The sequence below is a fragment of the Seriola aureovittata genome, chromosome 14, assembly GCF_021018895.1.
Source record: "Seriola aureovittata isolate HTS-2021-v1 ecotype China chromosome 14, ASM2101889v1, whole genome shotgun sequence".
NCBI classification, from domain to species: domain Eukaryota; kingdom Metazoa; phylum Chordata; class Actinopteri; order Carangiformes; family Carangidae; genus Seriola; species Seriola aureovittata.
This window is the reverse complement of record NC_079377.1, coordinates 26,375,001-26,397,500: the sequence shown is the minus strand read 5'-3', so window position 1 is coordinate 26,397,500 and position 22,500 is coordinate 26,375,001. Positions and strand designations below refer to the sequence as shown.

The 22,500-nt window shown below is 45.7% G+C and overlaps 2 protein-coding genes across 7 annotated transcripts in view; one reads left to right on the top strand and one right to left on the bottom strand.

The window, feature by feature from the left end:
• LOC130181069 (elongation of very long chain fatty acids protein 6-like) overlaps positions 1-6,693 on the bottom strand; it is a 13,232-nt gene extending 6,539 nt beyond the window's left edge. Inside the window, exons 1-2 of one of the 2 annotated variants that reach the window (XM_056394826.1) lie at positions 6,296-6,693; positions 4,303-4,397 (exon numbers count right to left, since the gene is read on the bottom strand). In XM_056394826.1, the coding sequence (XP_056250801.1) occupies positions 4,303-4,316 (14 nt within the window). In that variant the 5' untranslated portion in view covers positions 4,317-4,397; positions 6,296-6,693. Of the gene's footprint in view, positions 1-4,302; positions 4,503-6,295 lie in introns of those variants that run through there. The other variant, XM_056394824.1, reaches the window with a different exon arrangement.
• A 969-nt stretch (positions 6,694-7,662) lies between these two features.
• Positions 7,663-22,500, top strand: part of psda (pleckstrin and Sec7 domain containing a) — a 50,889-nt gene continuing 36,051 nt past the window's right edge. For 2 of the 5 annotated variants that reach the window (XM_056396342.1, XM_056396341.1), the window contains exons 1-3: positions 7,663-7,745; positions 9,649-9,690; positions 20,914-21,022. Coding sequence is in view for 3 of the 5 variants with exons in the window: in XM_056396345.1 (XP_056252320.1) it covers positions 17,402-19,813; positions 20,914-21,022 (2,521 nt within the window). In the remaining 2 variants the exon portion in view is untranslated. Of the gene's footprint in view, positions 7,746-9,648; positions 9,691-11,067; positions 11,412-17,245; positions 19,814-20,913; positions 21,023-22,500 lie in introns of those variants that run through there. The other 3 variants (XM_056396340.1, XM_056396339.1, XM_056396345.1) reach the window with 2 other exon arrangements.

Below are 22,500 nucleotides of genomic sequence, written 5' to 3'. Positions count from 1 at the left end.
CGGATCAGCGCCCCTTGTGCTTTAGAGCCCAGCAGGTCCGCCAGTACGGCTTTTTTGGTTTTGAGGTCTTCAATACAGCCTCGATCTCCTGTGGACTCTGCAGCACTTTGCAGCTCCACTATTTCAATCTCCAGATCTCTTATAGATTTGGTGATGTCACGAGAGACATTGAGAGTGTACTGTTGACAAAACTGCTTGATCTCTACTTTCCCACAATCCCACCACTGCTTCAACGATGTAAAATCCCCTTTTCTAGTTCTAAAAACTCCCCAGAAAAATAAAAACGTTTCTTTAAAATGTTCATCCAACAACAAAGCAGTGTTAAAGTGCCAATATGCAGACTTGTGTTTCACATTTGCAATATACACATTACAGGACACCATGCAATGATCTGAGAACCCCACAGGAAGTATTCTGCATCCTTTAAAAATACTAAAATGATGCTTAAAACAATAAAACCTGTCTAATCTGGCCATAGAGAGAAGCTTCTCTCTGGTCTGGACCCAAGTGTACTGCCTCTGTTTGCCATGTATTTCCCTCCATACGTCCGTTAAACTTTGAGCCTCTACCAGCTGCTTCATGGCTCGTTTTGAGGCGGCATGAGGTTCAGTGTGATTCCTGTCCAGCTGATCGTTCTCTGTGCAGTTAAAATCTCCTCCTAAAAACAAAACCTCTTCAGGCCCACACTGACTTAAAACCACAGCTAGTTCATTTAAAAACTGAACTCTGGCAGGTCCTGTGTTGGGAGCGTATACATTTATAAAAACAAGAGTAAAACGCTCATATTTGGCTCTGACCACCATCAGTCTCCCCTTCATCACTTCCTCCACCACATGAGACTGTGGCAGAAAGTTTTTAGAGAAGAGGAGTGCCACTCCTCCACTGGTCCTAGTTAAGTGACTTAAAACCACCTCCCCGTCCCATTCCCTCCTCCAGTCAGTCTCATTTAAAGAGTCGCTGTGTGTTTCCTGGGCCAACATTACATTAACACTCTTCACTTTTATCAGTTCAAACAGACTGGCTCTCTTCCTCACATCTCTGCCTCCATTTATATTAAGTGTGGAGACTTTAAAATCACTCATGGCCTCTGATGTGAGAAGCACCACACACACTAAGACAGACAGAAAACAGACTGTCTTACACTGTTTCTGAGTCTTCATCATTGTTCAGTTCTTGTTTGAGTCTCAGGACTAGTTTTTTCAGTCTGTAGACTTCCTGGTCAGTATAACCCCCTTTTCCTCTGCTGCTCATCTGTGATCTGACAGATCGTATAAACACTTCTTTGTCTGTAAAATATTCTTCCACTCGGACTTTTTTCATATTTTTCGTTGTTTGCAGGAACTTTTTAACTTGTTGTAATTCATATTGTTCCTCCTGCTGTGATCCAACAGACAGCTGTGAGTCAGTATGAGGCTGGCTGCCTTCATCACAGTCCTCTTCTTCCTCCTCCTCCTCCTCCTCCTCCATGCCAGACTCAGACTCTGGCTGCACCTCCTTCTTCTTCTCTCTGATGGTCACTGCTCCTTTCTTGGCCTGAGAGCCGCTGTCACTGTTGGTCTGTTTTCTTTTTAGAACAGGGACTTTAAAATCATTCTGCTCCATCACGTCTTCATCAGTGTCTCTCACAGTGTCTCTTACAGTGTCTCTCACAGTGTCCTCTGCTGCTGTGTTTGCAGTGTTCACCACAGTCTCCTCTCCTGCTGCCGTTTCACTGTCACCACTTTTCTCCCTCCCTGTGTGACTGACAGCTGTTTCATGTCCTTGTCTCTGAGTGTCAGAGTCTTCTTGACTCTGCTGTGTCTCTTTTGTCCCCCCACCATCTTGTCCAGCTTGTCTCTGTGTGTCTCCTCTCTCCTCCTCCCTCTGTGTTTTATCAGCAGAGGAGACTTTATCAGGACAGGCTCGGACTAAATGTCCCTCCCTCCCACATCCAAAACACTTTAAAGTCCCGGAGTTCACAAACACAACATAATCAAAATCATCCACTCTCACATTAAAAACGAGACTGAGCTCTTCATCCTTTTTGTTGAGGATCATCAGAACCTGCCGTCTGTGTGAAACCACATGCTTCAGCAGCGGAGATTTACATCCCGACGGCAGTTTCCTGATCTGGGAAACGATCTTCCCGTGTCTCGCCAGCTCCCTCAACAAAACCTCATCACTGATGAACGGAGGGATGTTCGATATTGTGACTTTTTTAGCCGGTGTGGCGAGAGGAGACACCGACACAAACGTGTCATTCACCACAACTCCAGTTTCAATAATCTTATTAACTTTTTCGACACTGTCCACAAAAATCACAACAGCGCCGTTCATCCGAGCAGCAGATTTAATGCTGCTGTGACCCACAACTTCCCCCACCGCCAGACTGCAGTCCTCCACCGAGCACTGAAACCCAGCACAGATTTTAAACCCGTGTTTCCTGCTGAGTTTGGTGAACTCCATGTCGGCGTTCACCACGCCGACCAGCGAAGACGCCGGCCGACCGCAAAACAACCCCCCAACCTCCTATTTACACACCAAAAACTTAACACCTACACACCCTGAACTACACACTATTTACAACATATACAGAAAAAAATTAGGAAAGATAGAAAAACTCGAAAAATCACAAAAAGCTCTCTGCAGCACCACGCTCCTCTCACTCCGCCATTCACTCAGAGAGAGAGAGAGAGAGAGACAGAGAGAGAGAGAGAGAGAGAGAGAGACAGAGAGAGAGACACACAGAGACAGAGACAGAGAGAGAGAGAGAGAGAGAGACACACAGAGACAGAGAGAGACACAGACAGAGAGAGAGACACAGAGAGAGACAGAGAGAGAGAGAGAGAGAGAGAGAGAGAGAGAGAGAGAGAGAGAGAGAGAGAGAGACAGGGGTTACTGATGGACAAACAGTCACATTAATACAAGTGTCTGATGAAGACAATAGAGAAGGACAGTATCAGCTGACGTCACACCTGTTGTGTTTACAGACCGAACAACACGACAGACTCACACCAACTTTTATTTTCTCAAATCAGACCCTCAGGTTTGAACTCCTCCCCTCATTAACTCACAGGAATAAAAGCTCTTCGACTCTGGATGAAAAATGATAAACAAGTTGTGAAATAAAGAACTAAGTAGAAACTGTTGAACAGACTCAATCTGACACTTTTCCTTCTTTAATATTTTCATCAACACATTCACACTGAGCTGTTCAGGCTGTAGCCACAGTCACTCTGTTGCTCAGCAACAACAAACAACAAACTACATTTTTCTGTTGAACAGGCCAAACCACCTGTGACATCATCACTAAACACCTGAGGCCTGACTGTGACTCTCATTCACCATCAGCTGTTAAATCACAGTTTCCTCTCCACCTGGATTTATAATTCTGTCAAAGTAAAAGACTGTTATTGTTGCTGGTGACATGAATAAAGATGTTATTGTCACAGGTGTGTAGTGCCAATAGAAACTCATCAGGAACATTACCGGGATTTTTGCATCAGCAGGTTTATCACATATTTTAATATTTCATCGTTGATCAGATGTGGGCGGGGCTAAGTGGAAACCTACCTGGAATGACCGGATCTGAAGTAAATACTAAATACCACAAATATTAAGGTGTGACATCACTCCCCAGTGACTCACCTGTGATACACCTGTGCACACTTGTGTAAGGCTCTGGCACATTCCTTTTAGCTCTTTGTAATCCCGAGAACACGTAACGTTACGCGTTTTCCAAGAATCTGTGCTGCTCCGAAAACTTCACCAAAGCTCCTTCAGAAATCACTAGTTTTAAGGTTTACAGCGGATCTGTACATTACCTGAACTTCAGACACACACAGTCACTTACTTCTCTAGAGAGACAATGAGCTTATCTGTTCGGCACAAAACAAAACAAGAATAAAACCTCTTCATTCCAACAAACCAGCAGATAATTGGAGGGACATGACGGTGTCCGCTGCGCCCTGGCCGCTGTCTGCGCCCTGGCTGTGGAGCACTTTGGTATCGAGCAGACCGGTTAAGGTGGAGCTATGTTCCAAGGAGAGGTGGTTGATGGACTGTATTTATGCCGAAACAAAGCCCGGAGCCAAGACATCGAAACAGCTTCATACACACTTTAAACAGTGAGGACTTTTTTTCCCGGGAAGAGGTTAAATCAGAAATAACGATGTTTTTCAACGGATTTCGGCGCGCAGCGTCTCCAGCTCAGAGACCGAGGTTCATCGGAATGTTTCTACTAAACGAGACCGAGTCAGAGGATCAAACCTCAGAGGAAACACCTGAGTCACCTGGAGGTCTAAATACAGTGTGTTAGCTCACCAGTTAGCCTGCATCCACTCTATGGCTCCTCTCTCGTCGAAGCGCCGCTCGAAGCTGTACTCCGACAGCGGGAGGTGGAAGTCCGTCCCGTTCACCTGCAGCATGATCGATATCAGCTGTTATTGATTAATGTGATGAAACAAATGAATCCAGAGGACACGGCTCAGTCTGCAGCTCCTGTCTCTCCTCCTGCGGTCTGCTGCTTCACCTGTTCCCTCCTTATTAAAGCCTCATCAGGGGGCGGGGCCTCGAGGACACACCTTCTTTCATTCATAATTTCACTGATCACATTGTTTTAAATAACTGAACAGACTGGATAACCAGGAACAACAGATATCAAAGTTCATACATTTAAAGACTAAGTTTTCCACAAAGAAACAAGTTTAAACATCTTAAAAAAAAACATCAAGTCTAATTATATTTGAGGTCAAATGTAAAGAACCAGAGCGGTTTCCACATGACAGCAGTAAAACACCTGCAGGACTTTTATTAGTCACATATATTTCCTTCTTTTATTTTATTAAAACATCTGAAATCTCCTGATGTCATCACAGAACAGACTGAAGAACAGAGTGTGACTGTGTTTAATCTGAACCTTCAGTTTGTTCCAGGTCACAGTCGATTATCAGCCTCTCACTGTTGGTATCAGTCTGACTGTGACTGACGACAGTTACTACAGGTTCAGTTGCTTCTTCTCCACGTCACGTTTCACGTCACAGCCTTTATCTGACAGCTGCTGATCGCTTTTCAAATTAAGAGTTTATATAATAAAAATGTCTTGATAAGTTTTTAAATATGGTTCATGTTTAGATCAAACCAGTGGTTTGAGTCAGTCAGTCTCAGACTCAGACTCAGACTCAGTCTCAGTCTCAGTCTCAGACTCAGACTCAGTCTCAGTCTCAGTCTCAGACTCAGACTCAGACTCAGTCTCAGTCTCAGTCTCAGACTCAGTCTCAGTCTCAGACTCAGACTCAGTCTCAGACTCAGACTCAGTCTCAGTCTCAGTCTCAGACTCAGACTCAGTCTCAGACTCAGTCTCAGTCTCAGTCTCAGACTCAGACTCAGTCTCAGTCTCAGACTCAGACTCAGACTCAGTCTCAGTCTCAGTCTCAGACTCAGTCTCAGACTCAGTCTCAGTCTCAGTCTCAGACTCAGTCTCAGTCTCAGACTCAGACTCAGACTCAGTCTCAGACTCAGTCTCAGTCTCAGTCTCAGACTCAGACTCAGACTCAGACTCAGTCTCAGTCTCAGACTCAGACTCAGTCTCAGTCTCAGTCTCAGTCTCAGTCTCTGTCTCAGACTCAGACTCAGACTCAGACTCAGTCTCAGTCTCAGACTCAGTCTCAGTCTCAGTCTCTGTCTCAGACTCAGTCTCAGTCTCAGACTCAGTCTCAGACTCAGACTCAGTCTTTATTACTATAATAATAATAATAATAATAATTATTATTATTCATAACCTATTATTGAGTGTTTTAAATCAACTTATTTGCAGTCTGCTTGGACTATAAACTGTGTTTTGATCTATTTTAAGACATTAACAGTAAAGTATAATTATTATTGATTAGACAGATTATTGATTTATAGTCAGCGTTTCATTTGTCGCAGTGAGATGATTTTAAAAGTGACGATCAATATCTGGTTACAGTCCAGCAGACAGTCAGTAATGTGTGTGTGTGTGTGTGTGTGTGTGTGTGTGTGTGTGTGTGTGTGTGTGTGTGTATGTATGTGCATGTATGTGCGCGTGCGTGTTCGTTTTCTGGTCGGTCCGCTCTGACGTTTCTTTACGTCGCCGTTACGTCACCTAAACGATGCGGAAGTGGAAGTCACCGTAGAGAACGTAAACTAATGTCAAGCAATCGCGACAAAAATAAAGAGCAGAGCCGCAGAAGAGAGAGGAGAAGAAGAAGAGAAGCGGCGGGAGATGACGACACTCTTAGTCTCCGGCGGCACTTTCACGGCTACCGGCATGTAACGTAACTCAGCTAGCCGTTACCGTAACTACTCCGTCGGCTCTCCGTTACGTCTGCCCTCCCCGCGACCGTCGGTTCGGTCGTTCCCCCCGCCGTCACCGCTGAATGGACCGGCCGGTGACTCAGAGTCCACGCCGCTGCTGCTGTTCGGTCGCATGGGTCTGTGAAAGCTGCAAACCCCGCTACAGCCCGTCCTCCCTGGAAGGTAAGTGACGCTCCCCGAAATCCCTTTGAGAAACAACCGCTCTTAAGGTTTCTTCAGGTTTTAACTCATCAGACTCGCGCCTGAACAAAAGTGAAAGTGTTTCCGGATCCAGGACCAGATCCTCATGAACTCGGCGTCCACATCCCTCCGGTAAACCGGCGCTTCCTCCGGTGAAATCTCCACTTCTACAAGCCTCCGTCTGGAAACGGCTGTCGGTTCAAACGACGGTCCACCCCGCGGAGCGGTGCCAGCAGCGCCGCGGGTCTCTTGGAAAAGTCCACGACCCAGCGAAGGCGGTTCTGCTGGGTCCAATATGCACGAGCCGAACTGTGGAGTTTCTCCTCGTGGTTTATCCAAGGCTTTAAAACACAGCAGCTCGGTGTTTTCTGCAGATAGGCACAAAGAGGAGCGTTAAACCGAGTCCTTGTTGAAAGGAGTTCAGGGGAGAGACGCACCCGACAGAGAGACCCGGTTCCGAGGGAAACAAACCTCTTCTATGTTTTTATGTTTGTTTCATGGATCAAACCGTGGAGATAATTCAACAAATCGTCTGAACTGGACCGCGTCCCCATTAGTCATAACCAAGACCAGAACCAGGACCAGGACCAAGACCAGGACCAAGACCAGAACCAAGACCAGGACCAGGGATGTGGAAGAGCCACTTTTAAAATGAAGTGCTCAATATTTGACAGCAGGAAGAGTCAAACTGCTGCAGGTGGAAATAAGCACAGAATTTAATACCTTCAGGTGTGTGTGTGTGTGTGTGTGTGTGTGTGTGGTGTGTGTGTGTGTGTGTGTGTGTGTGTGTGTGTATGTATGTGCATGTATGTGCGCGTGCGTGTTCGTTTTCTGGTCGGTCCGCTCTGACGTTTCTTTACGTCGCCGTTACGTCACCTAAACGATGCGGAAGTGGAAGTCACCGTAGAGAACGTAAACTAATGTCAAGCAATCGCGACAAAAATAAAGAGCAGAGCCGCAGAAGAGAGAGGAGAAGAAGAAGAGAAGCGGCGGGAGATGACGACACTCTTAGTCTCCGGCGGCACTTTCACGGCTACCGGCATGTAACGTAACTCAGCTAGCCGTTACCGTAACTACTCCGTCGGCTCTCCGTTACGTCTGCCCTCCCCGCGACCGTCGGTTCGGTCGTTCCCCCCGCCGTCACCGCTGAATGGACCGGCCGGTGACTCAGAGTCCACGCCGCTGCTGCTGTTCGGTCGCATGGGTCTGTGAAAGCTGCAAACCCCGCTACAGCCCGTCCTCCCTGGAAGGTAAGTGACGCTCCCCGAAATCCCTTTGAGAAACAACCGCTCTTAAGGTTTCTTCAGGTTTTAACTCATCAGACTCGCGCCTGAACAAAAGTGAAAGTGTTTCCGGATCCAGGACCAGATCCTCATGAACTCGGCGTCCACATCCCTCCGGTAAACCGGCGCTTCCTCCGGTGAAATCTCCACTTCTACAAGCCTCCGTCTGGAAACGGCTGTCGGTTCAAACGACGGTCCACCCCGCGGAGCGGTGCCAGCAGCGCCGCGGGTCTCTTGGAAAAGTCCACGACCCAGCGAAGGCGGTTCTGCTGGGTCCAATATGCACGAGCCGAACTGTGGAGTTTCTCCTCGTGGTTTATCCAAGGCTTTAAAACACAGCAGCTCGGTGTTTTCTGCAGATAGGCACAAAGAGGAGCGTTAAACCGAGTCCTTGTTGAAAGGAGTTCAGGGGAGAGACGCACCCGACAGAGAGACCCGGTTCCGAGGGAAACAAACCTCTTCTATGTTTTTATGTTTGTTTCATGGATCAAACCGTGGAGATAATTCAACAAATCGTCTGAACTGGACCGCGTCCCCATTAGTCATAACCAAGACCAGAACCAGGACCAGGACCAAGACCAAGACCAAGACCAGGACCAGAACCAAGACCAGGACCAGGACCAAGACCAGGACCAGGGATGTGGAAGAGCCACTTTTAAAATGAAGTGCTCAATATTTGACAGCAGGAAGAGTCAAACTGCTGCAGGTGGAAATAAGCACAGAATTTAATACCTTCAGGTGTGTGTGTGTGTGTGTGTGTGTGTGTGTGTGTGTGTGTGTGTGTGTGTGTGTGTGTGTGTGTGTGTGTGTGTGTGTGTGTGTGTGTGTGTGTGTGTGTGTGTGTGTGTTAGAGCTGCAGGAGCTGCTCTTATTTCCAGTACTGATCAATCTATTGATAACTTTGTCAACTCCACATTTGATCTATTTGTCTTTAAACCATCACAAACTCTGTGTCTGACCAAAGTAAGAGAAACCAAACATTCTTATTTAATTCCATTGATCAGTTGATTGATAGAAAATTAACTGCTGAAACAATGTTGATGATCTATTAAACATTTAAGTCATTGACCAGGTAAAAACCTGCAAATATCATTTGGTCACAGATTTTCATATGTTCTCTGTTTTTATCATTTTAATCTGAATCTCTGGGTTTTGGACTTTGAACTGTGATTTCACTGTTTTCTGACATTTAATCGACAAAATAATGAATCGATTCATTGATAAAATAACTGCAGATTAGATGAATCTAAAATAAAGATAATTATTTAGTTGCAGTTCTAATTTCTTCTTATCTTTGATTCTATACGAGGTTTTTATTTCGTGGTTACTGAGTGAATATTCATAACAACACATGCTGTCCTCATTTATTATTATTATTATTATTATTATTATTATTATTATTATAACAGTCTCACAGGGTTTAAGAGTCACTGAGACGTTTGTTTCATTAGAAGTGAGTGAAAGGATCAGTCCGATGTTGGTCCGTCTCTAAACTCCTCCCCCCTCTGTCTCTGGCTCTGTGCTCATTGGTTCCTTCTGTAAATCTTTAAAAACGTCTCACAAACATGAAGTTTTATTTTGAAAAGACTGTAGTTTTTATGAAACAGGAGGAAGTAGTGACTGTGTTGGGGACTATTTTCAGCGGCAGATTAATCCACATTTGAAGTGGTTGTTGCAGCAGGATGCTGTGTGTGTGGGACTAACTCCAGTGTGTGTTCATGGAGATGAAGGAACACGTGTGTACATCAGGCTGTGACACACACACACACACACACACACACAGTTCACTGTCAATTACAACAAGAGAAGAAGAAGAAGGTCGAGTCAGATTCAGTTTGTATTTCGTTGATCTGATCTTCTCTCGTTTCAGACTTCCTGTGTTCAGCTGTCCTGTCCGGCTCCAGTGTCTGAGGTACTGCAACACACACACACACACACACACACACACACACACACACACACACACACACACACACTGCAGCTGCAGACTGATTGATGCGTTGCATGCTGGGAGCTACACAGACAGTTCATCCTGCTGCTGCTTCTTTTATCATCCATCATCAAACAAAAGGGATGCGACAGACATCACCTGTGTGCTGCTGCGATGAGACGACGGCGCGCTGCGTTCAGGAACACACCTCCACAGTCGTTACATGGAGACCTCTGTGTTGGTGCAGCAAGTGTCCGGACACAAAGCAGCAGCTGTGTAGACGGGTGGCTAAAGCACTCATTTATCAATCAATCAATCAATCAATCAATCAATCAATCAAGCTTTATTTGAAGAATAAGATTCAATAAAATTGATTTAAAAAGTTACAATAACATTAGCAAACAAAAGAACATAAGAGAATGAATAATAAAATAGAATAAAATACAATAACATAATTACAATAGAATGAGTGATGACTGAAACCATATTTAATGAAAAGCTCCAGCTGCTGTCGGGTCGTCACAGACGCTCCAGAGGTTTGAGTCCGACACCAGAGCAGTGCTAGTCATGTGATGTTAAGGTGAGCAGTGTGTGATTGGCTCAGAGGACACGGCAGACATCAGTCCAACGACTGGAGCTTCACGTCCAATGAAGCTTCACTTTCTGCAGCAGCTCAACCTGAAGAAAAGAGAGAAAGTTGAAAAGTTTGTGGATATTTTCTCGACTCGAAAGCGAAGCTTCTGTCAGAAACACCTGTGACGACTCCGTCTCCACTGACGGTCCGATCGACAGTCTTCTGGCAGGTGTTTAGAAGCCGCTCTGACCACACGTACTTTATTATGAAAGGACAAATACAAGAGTGTTTGTCAGCTGGAATCTGTCTCCTGTGAAGATGGAGGACGTTGATGAATCATCTCACCTGGTCACCTGTCGGCAGGTTCCAGGTGACGGGACGACATCTTCCTGCTGGAGAGGACCAAGGTGTTTCTGAGAGTTTACCTAGGGACAGGTAACTGACTACATCATGGTGTAACAGAGAGAGAGAGAGACTGTGGTGCTCTGTGACATCACAGTTGGGGGCGTGGTCAATATCTCTAACTTGTAGAGTTGTACAGTTTAATCATCCTGCTGTAATATCTCGTGGTCCTTTTGAAAGCAGCTCCAGTGTCCGACCAGGTCAGCTGACCCTCTGACCCCGCCCCCTCCTCCTCCACTGCCCTCCAGCCCCCCCCCCCCCCCCCCACCCCACCCCCCACCCTAACACACACACATACACACACCCACCTTCTTCTAAGCTGTGTGCTGCCATCTGTCAGAGCTGCTCATCATTGGCTGAAGGAGCTCCTGTCTGCAGGCAGCTGAGGACAGGATTGGCTGGCAGCATGCCTGGAAGAAGGGGGCGTGGGCATCAGCTGATTGATAGAGATCGGAAGTGGAGGAGGAGGATGAGGGGTGAGGAGGAGGAAGAGGAGGAGCAAGAGGAGGAGCCGGAGGAGACGATAAATCCACGATGAGCCGGCTCTGCTACAGACAACAAGTGTTCAAGAGAGAGAGAGAGAAAGGAGGGCGAGGGAGGATAGAACGAGGCTACTCTGCAACAGAGAGAGAGAGAGTGACGGGACAGAAGAGAGCGAGAGGAAAAGGACGTTACCACGGCAACTCGGGGGACGTCGCTGCAGGGACGAGGACACCAGCACACACAGGTAAGGTTACAGCTCTGTGTGTGTGTGTGTGTGTGTGTGTGTGTGTGTGTGTGTGTGTGTGTGTGTCAGCACATGTGTCTGCATATGTGTGGTTTTCTAAGTGTGTGTGTGTTGGTGGATTGAGCAGTGCATGCTGGGAGGGGGGAGGAGGAGTGTTGGGGGTGGAGGAGTGTTGGGGGAATCCTATTAGCAGAGTCCAGGAAAAGTAGGGCTAACTGTGTGCTTATCAGTGTGTGTGTGTGTGTGTGTGTGTGTGTGTGTGTGTGTATGTGTGTGTGTCTGTATGTGTGTGTGTCTGTATGTGTGTGTTTCAGGAATGTTTCAGCTTTTGTTTGCACATTGTCACATCTGAGGATCTAAATAAAGATTTCACTTCACAGTTGAATCAGTTGAACACAGGTGGTGTGTGTGTGTGTGTGTGTGTGTGTGTGTCTGTGTGTGTGTGTGTGTGTGTGTGTGTGTGTCTGTGTGTGTGTCTGTGTGTGTGTGTGTGGCTGTAAACTGTAAACTCAGATCAGAGTTCAGTGTGAGATAAAACTCAGTCGAACTCTCTGAACTTGAGAAACATGAGAACATCAGGTTGAGTGGAATCACAGCTGGAGGGAAGAAGGTCAGTGTCAGAAACATCTGGATCCTTCATCTCTCTGGAGGAGGATGGATCATGTGAATTTTACATGTGAACTGCAACAACTAGTTGATCGATCGATCTGTCAGATGTTTGTGTCCTGACAGATGTTTGTCTCCTGTCAGATGTTTGTCTCCTCTGACAGATGTTTGTCTCCTGTCAGATGTTTGTCTCCTCTGACAGATGTTTGTCTCCTGTCAGATGTTTGTCTCCTCTGACAGATGTTTGTCTCCTCACAGATGTTTGTCTCCTGTCAAATGTTTGTCTCCTGTCAGATGTTTGTCTCCTCTGACAGATGTTTGTCTCCTCACAGATGTTTGTCTCCTCACAGATGTTTGTCTCCTCTGACAGATGTTTGTCTCCTGTCAGATGTTTGTCTCCTCTGACAGATGTTTGTCTCCTCACAGATGTTTGTCTCCTCTGACAGATGTTTGTCTCCTGTCAGATGTTTGTCTCCTCTGACAGATGTTTGTCTCCTCACAGATGTTTGTCTCCTCACAGATGTTTGTCTCCTGTCAGATGTTTGTCTCCTCTGACAGATGTTTGTCTCCTCACAGATGTTTGTCTCCTGTCAGATGTTTGTCTCCTCTGACAGATGTTTGTCTCCTGACAGATGTTTGTCTCACACGGTCTGCTGTACATGTCACAGCTTTCAGTTTACTTTCACGACAGAGAAAAGCTTCTGATCGTCACAGATCTTCTGGAGTCGATCAGTCGATTATCAGAATAGTTTCTGATTATTTCCTATTGATCCGCTATAGCTCAGCTCTGTGTTTTCTTATATGACTGTATCATGTTCAGCAATGGTGGGCGGCTCGAGGACCAAACCCGGCCCTCCGACAAAGACTTCTGGCCCCTGCTGAGAACTGAGGGTTTCTCTTCTTCTCTGTTTACAACAATATGATGTTTGACTCACAGCGAACACAGACTGAACAGATGTGAAGCAGCTGATCAGACACATGTTCATGTCCATCAGTCTGTTTCCACCAGACTTTATTAGTCAGTGATATTCTTAATCAAATAAAACATATAACTGTGACTGATGTGTAAATTACAGTCACAGCTGCAGCGATTAATCAATTAATCAATCAGTTAATAAACATGAAAAAAGTTATAGGTGACTTTGTTAATATCTAATAATTGTTTTACTGATTCTTTAAGCACAAATTTCACACAAGTTTCCAGCTTCTCCAACGTGAGAATTTGATGCTTTTCCTGGTTTTAAATGATAATAAACCGATTATCTCTGGCTTTAAATAGTGACACACATTTTTCAGATTCACCAGGGGAGTAAGATCGGGAGTCATTTAACTCACAGCTGTGGTCATTGATCGTCTCACATTAAGTTTCTAAGAGTCTTCTACGTTTCCTCCGGAGTCTTCAGACCCTCAAACAGAGACTTTCAGAAACTCTGCTGGACCTGTTTTATTTTCAAAAATGTGGGGTTGTGTTTTATTTTGAAACTCAGGTAGACAGAGAATCCACAGACTGAACAGTCTACTTCCTGTTTACACCGGCGTGCACATGCTCAGTGTAGAGAGTGGTCATGTGACGTGTGTTAGCGTGATGATGGATTTAGTTTGGACGTGTTGGTGTGAACGCAGCCTCCTTAGTCTTTGTTTTTAATCCAGATGTTTTAGACACTGCAGACTGAAGAGAGAACAGCTGTTTCTGTGAGAACACACAGGTGTTTACAGGTGAGATGTGAATCTCACATTTGATGACTGGACAGCAGCAGGTCCAGACTTGGACAGGGTTTGGACCTGGTCTTGTTCTGACTTTGAGCTGTCCTTGAGCGAAGTGTTGAGCTTTACCTGTAAACAGGAAGTGTTTGTCCAGATGAAATCTGACCCTCACAAGAAGCCGATCTTAAACCTACACTCTGCTGGTCTCTGGTCTCTGCTGGTCTCTGCTGGTCTCTGGTCTCTGCTGGTCTCTGGTCTCTGCTGGTCTTTGGTCTCTGCTGGTCTCTGCTGGTCTCTGGTCTCTGCTGGTCTTTGGTCTCTGCTGGTCTCTGCTGGTGTCTGCTGGTCTCTGCTGGTCTCTGGTCTCTGCTGGTCTTTGGTCTCTGCTGGTCTCTGCTGGTGTCTGCTGGTCTCTGCTGGTCTCTGGTCTCTGCTGGTCTCTGGTCTCTTCTGGTCTCTGCTGGTCTCTGCTGGTCTCTGCTGGTCTTTGGTCTCTGCTGGTCTCTGCTGGTCTCTGCTGGTCTCTAGTCTCTTCTGGTCTCTGCTGGTCTCTGGACTTTGCTGGTCTCTGCTGGTCTCTGGTCTCTGCTGGTCTCTGATCTCTGCTGGTCTCTGGACTTTGCTGGTCTCTGCTGGTCTCTGGTCTCTGCTGGTCTCTGGACTTTGCTGGTCTCTGCTGGTCTCTGCCGGTCTCTGCTGGACTATGGACTCTGCTGGTGTCTGGACTCTTCTGGTCTCTTCTGTTCTCTGCTGGTCTCTGCTGGTCTCTGGTCTCTTCTGGTCTCTGCTGGTCTTTGGACTCTTCTGGTCTCCTCTGGTCTCTGGTCTCTTCTGGTCCCTGGTCTCTGCTGGTCTCTGCTGATCTCTGCTGGTCTCTGCTGGTCTCTGGACTCTTCTGGTCTCTGGTCTCTTCTGGTCTCTTGTCTCTTCTGGTCTCTTGTCTCTGGACTCTTCCGGTATCTGGTCTCTTCTGGTCTCTGGTCTCTTCTGGTCTCTACTGTTCTCTGCCGGTCTCTGCTGGTCTCTGGTCTCTTCTGGTCTCTGCCGGTTTCTGCTGGTCTCTGCTGGTCTCTGGACTCTTCTGGTCTCTTCTGGTCTCTTCTGGTCGGTGGTCTCTGGTCTCTGGACTCTTCTGGTCTATTCTGGTCGGTGGTCTCTGCTGGTCTCTTGTCTCTGCTGGTCTCTGGTCTCTGGTCTCTGCTGGTCTGTGGTCTCTGGTCTCTGGTCTCTGCTGGTCTCTGTTGGTCTCTGGTCAGAGTCACAAAGTGCAGCTGTCAAATCCAGATGTCCAGTCCCTCTGAACAAAATCCAGATGTGACCCAAGTGATTAATTTGTAAGCTGAAGAATAAAAAGTGTAAATGCTGAAAGCAGTCAAAGTGTCCGCTGCAGTGATTGATCCATCAAAAACATAAAATCGATTAATTGTTTCACTCATTTTTCAAATCAAATCAAAAGTGAAAATAATCATTAATTTGAGTGCAATATAAAACCTAGTTGTAATATTATTTGGGCCTTTGTAGGGGGGGGTCAGGGGGGGGTCAGGCCTCTCTCTGTTGACTGTGGTTGTGTTGCTTCCCTGCAGCCTCTTGTGTTTTCATGTGACTTCAGACTCTCCTCATGATCTAAACCACTGAGCTGCGTCCGTCCAGCAGAGCAGAGAGGAGGAGCCGGCTGCAGAGTTACTGTTAGATCTGAGATAGAAACACAGACACTGAAGTCTGAACTCAGACAGAATAAAACTGACGGAAAATACAACCAGTGAATGGATCATGATATTAAGAGTAGACCCCTCAAAACATCTCTGTGAGCACAAAGCTAAACATGAAATCTAAAGTAATAAACAGAGTGTGACTGTAAGAAGTCTTTGTTGGTGTAAACTGTGGATCAGACAGTTCGTACAATGCCTCTAGTTTTCTCACCTGACGATCCTCCAAGCTGCTTTTCCTCTTCTATTAATAGACGAATCAAACTCACATGTCGCTTGGTGCCGGCTGGCCCACATGTTCCTGCCGCCATGTTGGAGGCCGGCCAAGGACATGAATGGACTTGTAACTAGCACGGTATTTAAGCTTATCAGAGGGTAAGGACACATGTTGTCTGAAGGGCTGAGAACTCACTTACAAATGACAAAAGGTAGTAAGGAGTCGTTCCACCTAAAACCTCCTGAACAGCCTCAGTGCTCTTTGTTGTGTATTGATCTGGATCTGGATTGTCATTTCTTCAGATGATATTTCCTGATTCTGTGTTTTGATAATGGTGATGGGGAACAGAAACACATCACCCCAAACTCTCCCACCGAGAACACCCCTAAAATAAACAGTAGAACCTCCTCAATGACCATCAGATGTCTTAAATACCATAGAACCTTTTAAAAATATGGAGATCTACCTAGGGACTTCTAGAACACCTTTAGGAAAGCTTAGAATCGCCTCAATGACCATCAGATGTCTTAAATACCGTATAACTTTTTTAATGACCACTAGAACCTTTTAAAAATATGGAGATCTACCTAAGGACTTCTAGAACACCTTTAGGAACGCTTAGAATCTCCTCAATGACCATCAGAACCTCCTAATCTACTCCAAGTCCTCCTACGTGACTGCTGCAGTATTTCAAAGGACCTCCAGGATATCTTCAATAACCATTAGAACATCTTAAAGGAATCCTAGAACATCTTCAATGACACCGACAATCCCAGAACGTCCTACAAAAATTGTAGAACCTCCTAAATGACCCCTAGAACATCCGCACCCTAAAGGACCCTATAATCTTCTGATTTACTACTAGAACCTCTTAAAGGATCCTTAGAGTGTCCTAAAGGACTCGCAGAACCTCATCATTAACCAGTAGAACATTTAAAGAACCCGTAAAGTAAAGGCCCAGTAGAACCTGCTAACTTGCAGCGACTCTCCATCTGATGAATAAAACATGAGAGATCTTTGGTGTCTGATCACAGCAGTGAACCAGTTTGTCTGAGGACACCAGTTGACCTACAAAGAAGATTCACACTGACAAAGTGTTGATCATCAGCCACAAGGTTTATGAGTTGTAGGATGGAAACCTCCTTTTTCACAGTTCGGATCATACAAATGACATTTATTGTTGTTGGTTTGAAACAGCTGAAGAGTCCAAATGTTTTCAGTATTGTCTGGAACCAAGTTAATAGAACAGCAGTTTGTTTTTACGAGTTGTGCTGCATCAGAGCACAAAACATGAACGGTTCCTGAGTCTGAATGTATGTTTGAAAGTTTGAATGTGTGAGAAAGAACATCCTGAAGGAATTTATGAATTCAGAGTGTCTGGCCTTCGATAGGAAGAAGCTGAAGTTGTAAATCTTCACTATACTGTAAATTTCTGTGTGTTCTTTTGTCATCTGCCTTTGTTTTTCTATTTTGATGATATCAGAAGGTTCTCATGAAAAGCATGATGTGAGATGTAGAACGTGAAAAGCTCAGATTGACTCTGCTGTCCTGACTGAACTACATCATATTAACTTTGTGTGTGTCTCTGCTTCTTGCCGCAGGTTGAAGAAATGATGAGCAGATGGAGGATAGAAAGATCATGAAGGACTTCTGATGGGCACTTTGATGGGCACCAGGAGGTCGAGGGACCCTTTGCACAAATAGCAAAGGGCCTCAGAAAAGGAAGATCAAAACCTTTAGGTCACTCCGTTGTCAACATGTCTCAGGCAGGTAAAGTCCTTCACCTGTACGTAGAGGTGAGGTCTGTTGCTGAGGACGAAGGAAAGGTGCTGGGAAGAGGAACTGATGGGACTGGTCACCTGATGCTTCAGTGTCCAGACGTCCTCCCACATCCCCAGAGGAGCTCCACCCACTCCAGTCCCAACCGCAGTCCAGCTGTTTCCCCAGACGCTCAGCATCACACTGGGAACCACAGCTTAGCCCGTTCAAAGTCCTCCTCCAGGCACTCAGTCAGCTTCCAACTCCAAAACCCTGATGCACCAGGATCTCCCGCCCAGTTCCATCGACAGGATGTGTTGTCTGACAGTTTTGGGCAGTTACTCCAGGTCCTTGCACCTGGAACAAATAGTCAAGGCCAGCATGGCTCCCTGGGACGCACCCGTTCCTCAGACTTGGATCCCTACCAGGGAAAGGTGCTTATCTCCCCATCTTCTACATGCTCGGGGAGGCTGAGTGTACCCTCCACTCCCACCGGCAACCGTAGGTCCTGTGAGATCCCAGCGGTGGGGGGTGAGGAGGGGAGGACATCTGTGGTTACCTTTGGCTACATAGAGAAAGCTAATGTCCACAGCATGGGCAGCCGGCGTACTTCTGTGTGCCAAAGTGAGTTGGACAATCCTGTGAACAGAATAGAGGGGCAGCCGCTGCCTGCCCATCTCCGGAAACGGCTGAGTGACCCAGTGTGGTACAACGGTCAGCCGGCAACGGGCAACCCTTACCCTGATCACCCCTACCTATCCCAGAATCAGTCCCCACGGGGCTCGCCTTACCTGCAGAGGGCTGCCCTGGAGGCAGTAGCCGGAGATGCCACCCACAGGGCCTTGGAGGAGTTTGGATCCCCAGATCTCAGACGGCGATTTGCCGGTCATGGCTCAGAGAACTGCAGCCCCACCCTTCCACGGCACTACCAGTCCCCTCGCTGCCGGTCCTGGGGGGGGTCACCTGTCCTGCCTCGCAGCACCCTCACCCTGCCATCCAAGGCCCAGCTCTCAGAGCTGGATAGGGGGATCTGCCGTAGTTCAGTGAATGGGATACCCAGAAGTCCTGCCTCTGACCACCTGTGTACCCACACTGGATACTCCTCCCACTCAGCGGCTCCAACCTCAGCACTTCACTCACATGGCCCCCCCCAGAGCCCGCAGAGGCCACGGCTCGGGGATGAGAGCTCCAAGTTTTCCACCAAATTTCATCCACCTTTACCTGCAGGGAGACCTACAGACATCCAGCATGGGATTCCAACGAGCAGATTCCCCACCAGCCACCAGCCCAGTACAGGCTACCGAACCAGTGGGAACTCCCAACACATTGTTAATAGTAGCTATAAAGCTAACATCACCAACACCAGTAATAACGCTAGAGACAGTACACAGTACAGTGCTCACGATAAGAGTCACTACAAATCGTCACGCTGCAGCAGCAGAGCCAGTGATCATTCAGCAGTCAGCCCCACCAACGGCAGGAGAAGTGTCTCCCCATCCTCAAACACTGAACTGGCTTGTAAGTTAGCCGTGGAGGCTACCAAACTGTCCTCCATCTTTGCAGGCAGACGGACTCCCTCTCCAACACCTTCTCAAGCTGAGTCGCTGCTGTCAGAGAGTCCCAAGATGGGAGGGTCATTCCTCAGTGAATCCCACCCGCACGCCACCCTTCAAGGGCAAAACTCCCATGAACCCCTGCAGGCAGATAACCAGAACCACAGATGGAAAACAGACAAACCGATACCTCAAACCAGACCAGGACGTGTCAACCCCTTCTTGTCCCAGACAGGCCTCTCTCCATCTCCAGGTTTACCGGCGAGGTTGCACCGAGCTGCCGCTTCGCAGTCTCCAGTTTTAGACCCAAGGAGTTCATCACTCAGTACAGACATGTCCAACCTGCACCGCTACCAGCCACCACAGTACACTGGGGACCACAAATCACCTGGCATGGAGAGGAAGCAGTATGATCACCTCTTTGATCGATCACCCAGTGACAGCCCTGAACTCTCCAGGAGACACCTCTCCAGCCAAAACACAGAGGGTTTACCCGTGAGCTGGACCTCCAGGCAGCAGGAGTGGAGGGAGACTGGACCAGTCCGGGACCGAGACGAACTCTGTGAAAAAGACCACAGACAGTCAACCTTTAGAGTTTACACTCCAAGCAAGGATGGAGATGACAAAGAGGTGAAGACGTCAGTGCAGGGGAACCAGAGGTCAGTTGTAGACATATCCAAGGATCAGAGGGAGGAGGTCCAGGATCACAGCGGGGCTGGAGGGACGTCCTCTCAGAGCTCCAGTGGGGTGACCGGCAGCATGGGAGACAGTTCCCAGCTGGACAGAAACGACAGTTTGTTCCCCGAAACTTCAAGTCAGTCGAGCCACGACACGGCGGACACCGGCTCTGGGATACAGGTCGGCTGGACGGGAGGATGAGGAGGGTCGGTTGTGTGTAAATACAGCCAGACCCTGTGTGTGTGTGAGGATGTGGTTATGAAGTATGGCTGTGTTGTGAGCCGGTGTGGTCATGTGTGAGTGGGGTGAGATTGATGTCATGATGACGTCATGATGTCAGATTCACATTGATGACAATAAATATAAAACAAAGTTGAAGTCCCTCCTCAACATTTCATTAGTTTGTCTCTCCGTCCATATTCTAACATGAACGTCCTGCTGGACTGATCAGATTATTTTGTTAGCCCTCAGCAACTACAGTTCCCATGATGCTTTGATGGCAACTCTGTGGCTAAGACTCTTGGGATATGTTGTTGAGTTCTAACAACTGTTTTCATTTGAATATCAGAACAATAAAAACTTGAAAACAAGAAAAACTGCCTCAGTATAAACGATGTCTGTAGTTTCTTTAATTTCTTCTGGATCACAGTTTTTTCTGCCAAATTAAAACATATTTAATTTTCATATGCCTTTATTTAGTTTTTGTCTGGTGTGATTTGGTGAAGGCGCTGGTCTACAGTCCTATTGTCTTTATTATTTTAATCATTTAAAAAAAATTTTCCTGTATAATCTGAATTTTAAATTTACACCACCAATTTCTTTAATCAAGGGCTACAATTGTCATTATTGATTATTATATTATTATTTATTCAATAAATAAATGTCGGAAAATCACAAAAGCACAGCCCGAGGTTATTTATTTCAGTCTCTTGATTTATTTGACCAACTGTCCAAAACCTGAAAATGTTACTGTCACATATAGATAGAAAACTCAGGCATCTTCACATTTGCACATTTTTGCAGTTTTGCTTGAAAAATAACTACTGCGATTAATCGATTGTCTAAATAGTCAACAGTTAATATTTCATTGATCGATTAATCAAATAATCGTTGCAGCTGTAGTTTAAATCAAATCAGAGCTTGATTATAAAAACATGTACACTGATTAACTTCCAGAGGCAAGATTGCCTGACCACACACGGAACTGTAAATATCATATCATTTAAAATAGATAAAGACTTTATCGTATTTCAACCCGACTGTGTTTCCTCCTCCTGCAGTCGGACAGCGGCTCAGCGACGATTCCGTCCTCACGGTCGCTGAAGATCGCCCGAGCCAAGTGGGAGTTCCTGTTTGGAGGCCAGACAGAGGACAGCCGCTGCAGTAAAGGTGCTGATGACTGTTGGTGTTGTATTTGTTTTACATTATTTTAATTGGTTTAATTTCTGTTTTAACTGATTCTGTTTTGTTTGAACCATCGTGACCATCGTGTTGTATGAAGTTCTCTTTAATCAATGCTCCAGATGTTTGCATTGAATGGGTTTGAAATCTGATTTAAAACATTTTAACTTCCATTAACCTTTTACAATGAAATGAGAAAAAGTTCATCATTGTTTTATTCTCAATCAGTTTTAGCCCCTCACGTTCAGAGTGCAGCTGCAGTGGCGGTACTGGGAGTAGCAGTACTAACACCAGTAGTAGTGGTGGTATAACAGATGTAGCTGTGGTAACAACAGCAGTACGATTGGGTTCGTTAATTCTGCCTTTCCTCAGGTTGTTGTCTCTTCACTCAGCGAAGTAAACAAGCAGCTTCAGGAGCTCCCAGTCTTTAAGCCAATTAGCTGAAGCTTAACATCAGCTAGAACGCAGCTCACAGTATTCAGCTCTACTCACCAGTATTACTACACACCACTACTCACTTCCTGTTCTTTATTCAGCATGTTGCTCTGACTCTGAAGTATTCTGAATTACTTAGTGAATTACTCTGAATTATCTGAAGTCACTGGTGTTTGCTGTGGGAATGTGTGGCCTCCAAATATTAATCTTTTAGTTATCGTGTTGATAAATCATTCCAGACATCATCAGTGCTTCAGTGGATAAGACTCATGTAGTAGACCATGAATCATTTTATATTTTCTGTATTAATCAAAAAGATGTCTTGTCAGCCCACCTCGCCAACACTTTATGCATTTGGACTATAACCATAATTGTTCTTTACTAAACTGACAGCTGACAAAATACTTCTGATGTCTTGATTCATACTAAGTTACAACGACTATTCTACAGTATCTTAAACTACGGAAACTGCTCAGTCATTTTTTTCTGCTCACTTTAACCTTAGTTACATTAAACACAAAAATAAAAACAGATACATTTTTAGCTTTTATTTTTTATCATTATATATTTATTTTATTATATATTTTTTATTTATTCATTTAAGTTTTCATCTTATGACTCATAAAGATTTTGACAAGTTCAGTTTATTTTTACCTCTTGTACAGACTAATACTGTTTTTGTTTACTAATACTGATATTGAATATTGAATTGGTTTTTAAAGACCCATTGACATTATGACAGCTGAAGAGGGCTGCATCTTAATTATCTTCGCCATTAATCATTTTGTCTTTAAAATTTAACAAAATAGTGAAAAATGTGAAATCTTTTTTTTTTTTCAGATTTGAGTTTCTTGTTTTATGAATTCAGCTTCTCACAACCAAGAAATGTTCATTTTATTTTCTTTGGTTTTCAGCAGCTGAAACCAAAGAAGTTCTGAAATTCAGTCAGTGCTCTCTGACACTTTCTAAATGACCACAAACATATATTAACCCAGCTGACACATAATTTAATACTGATCCAAATGTATTGT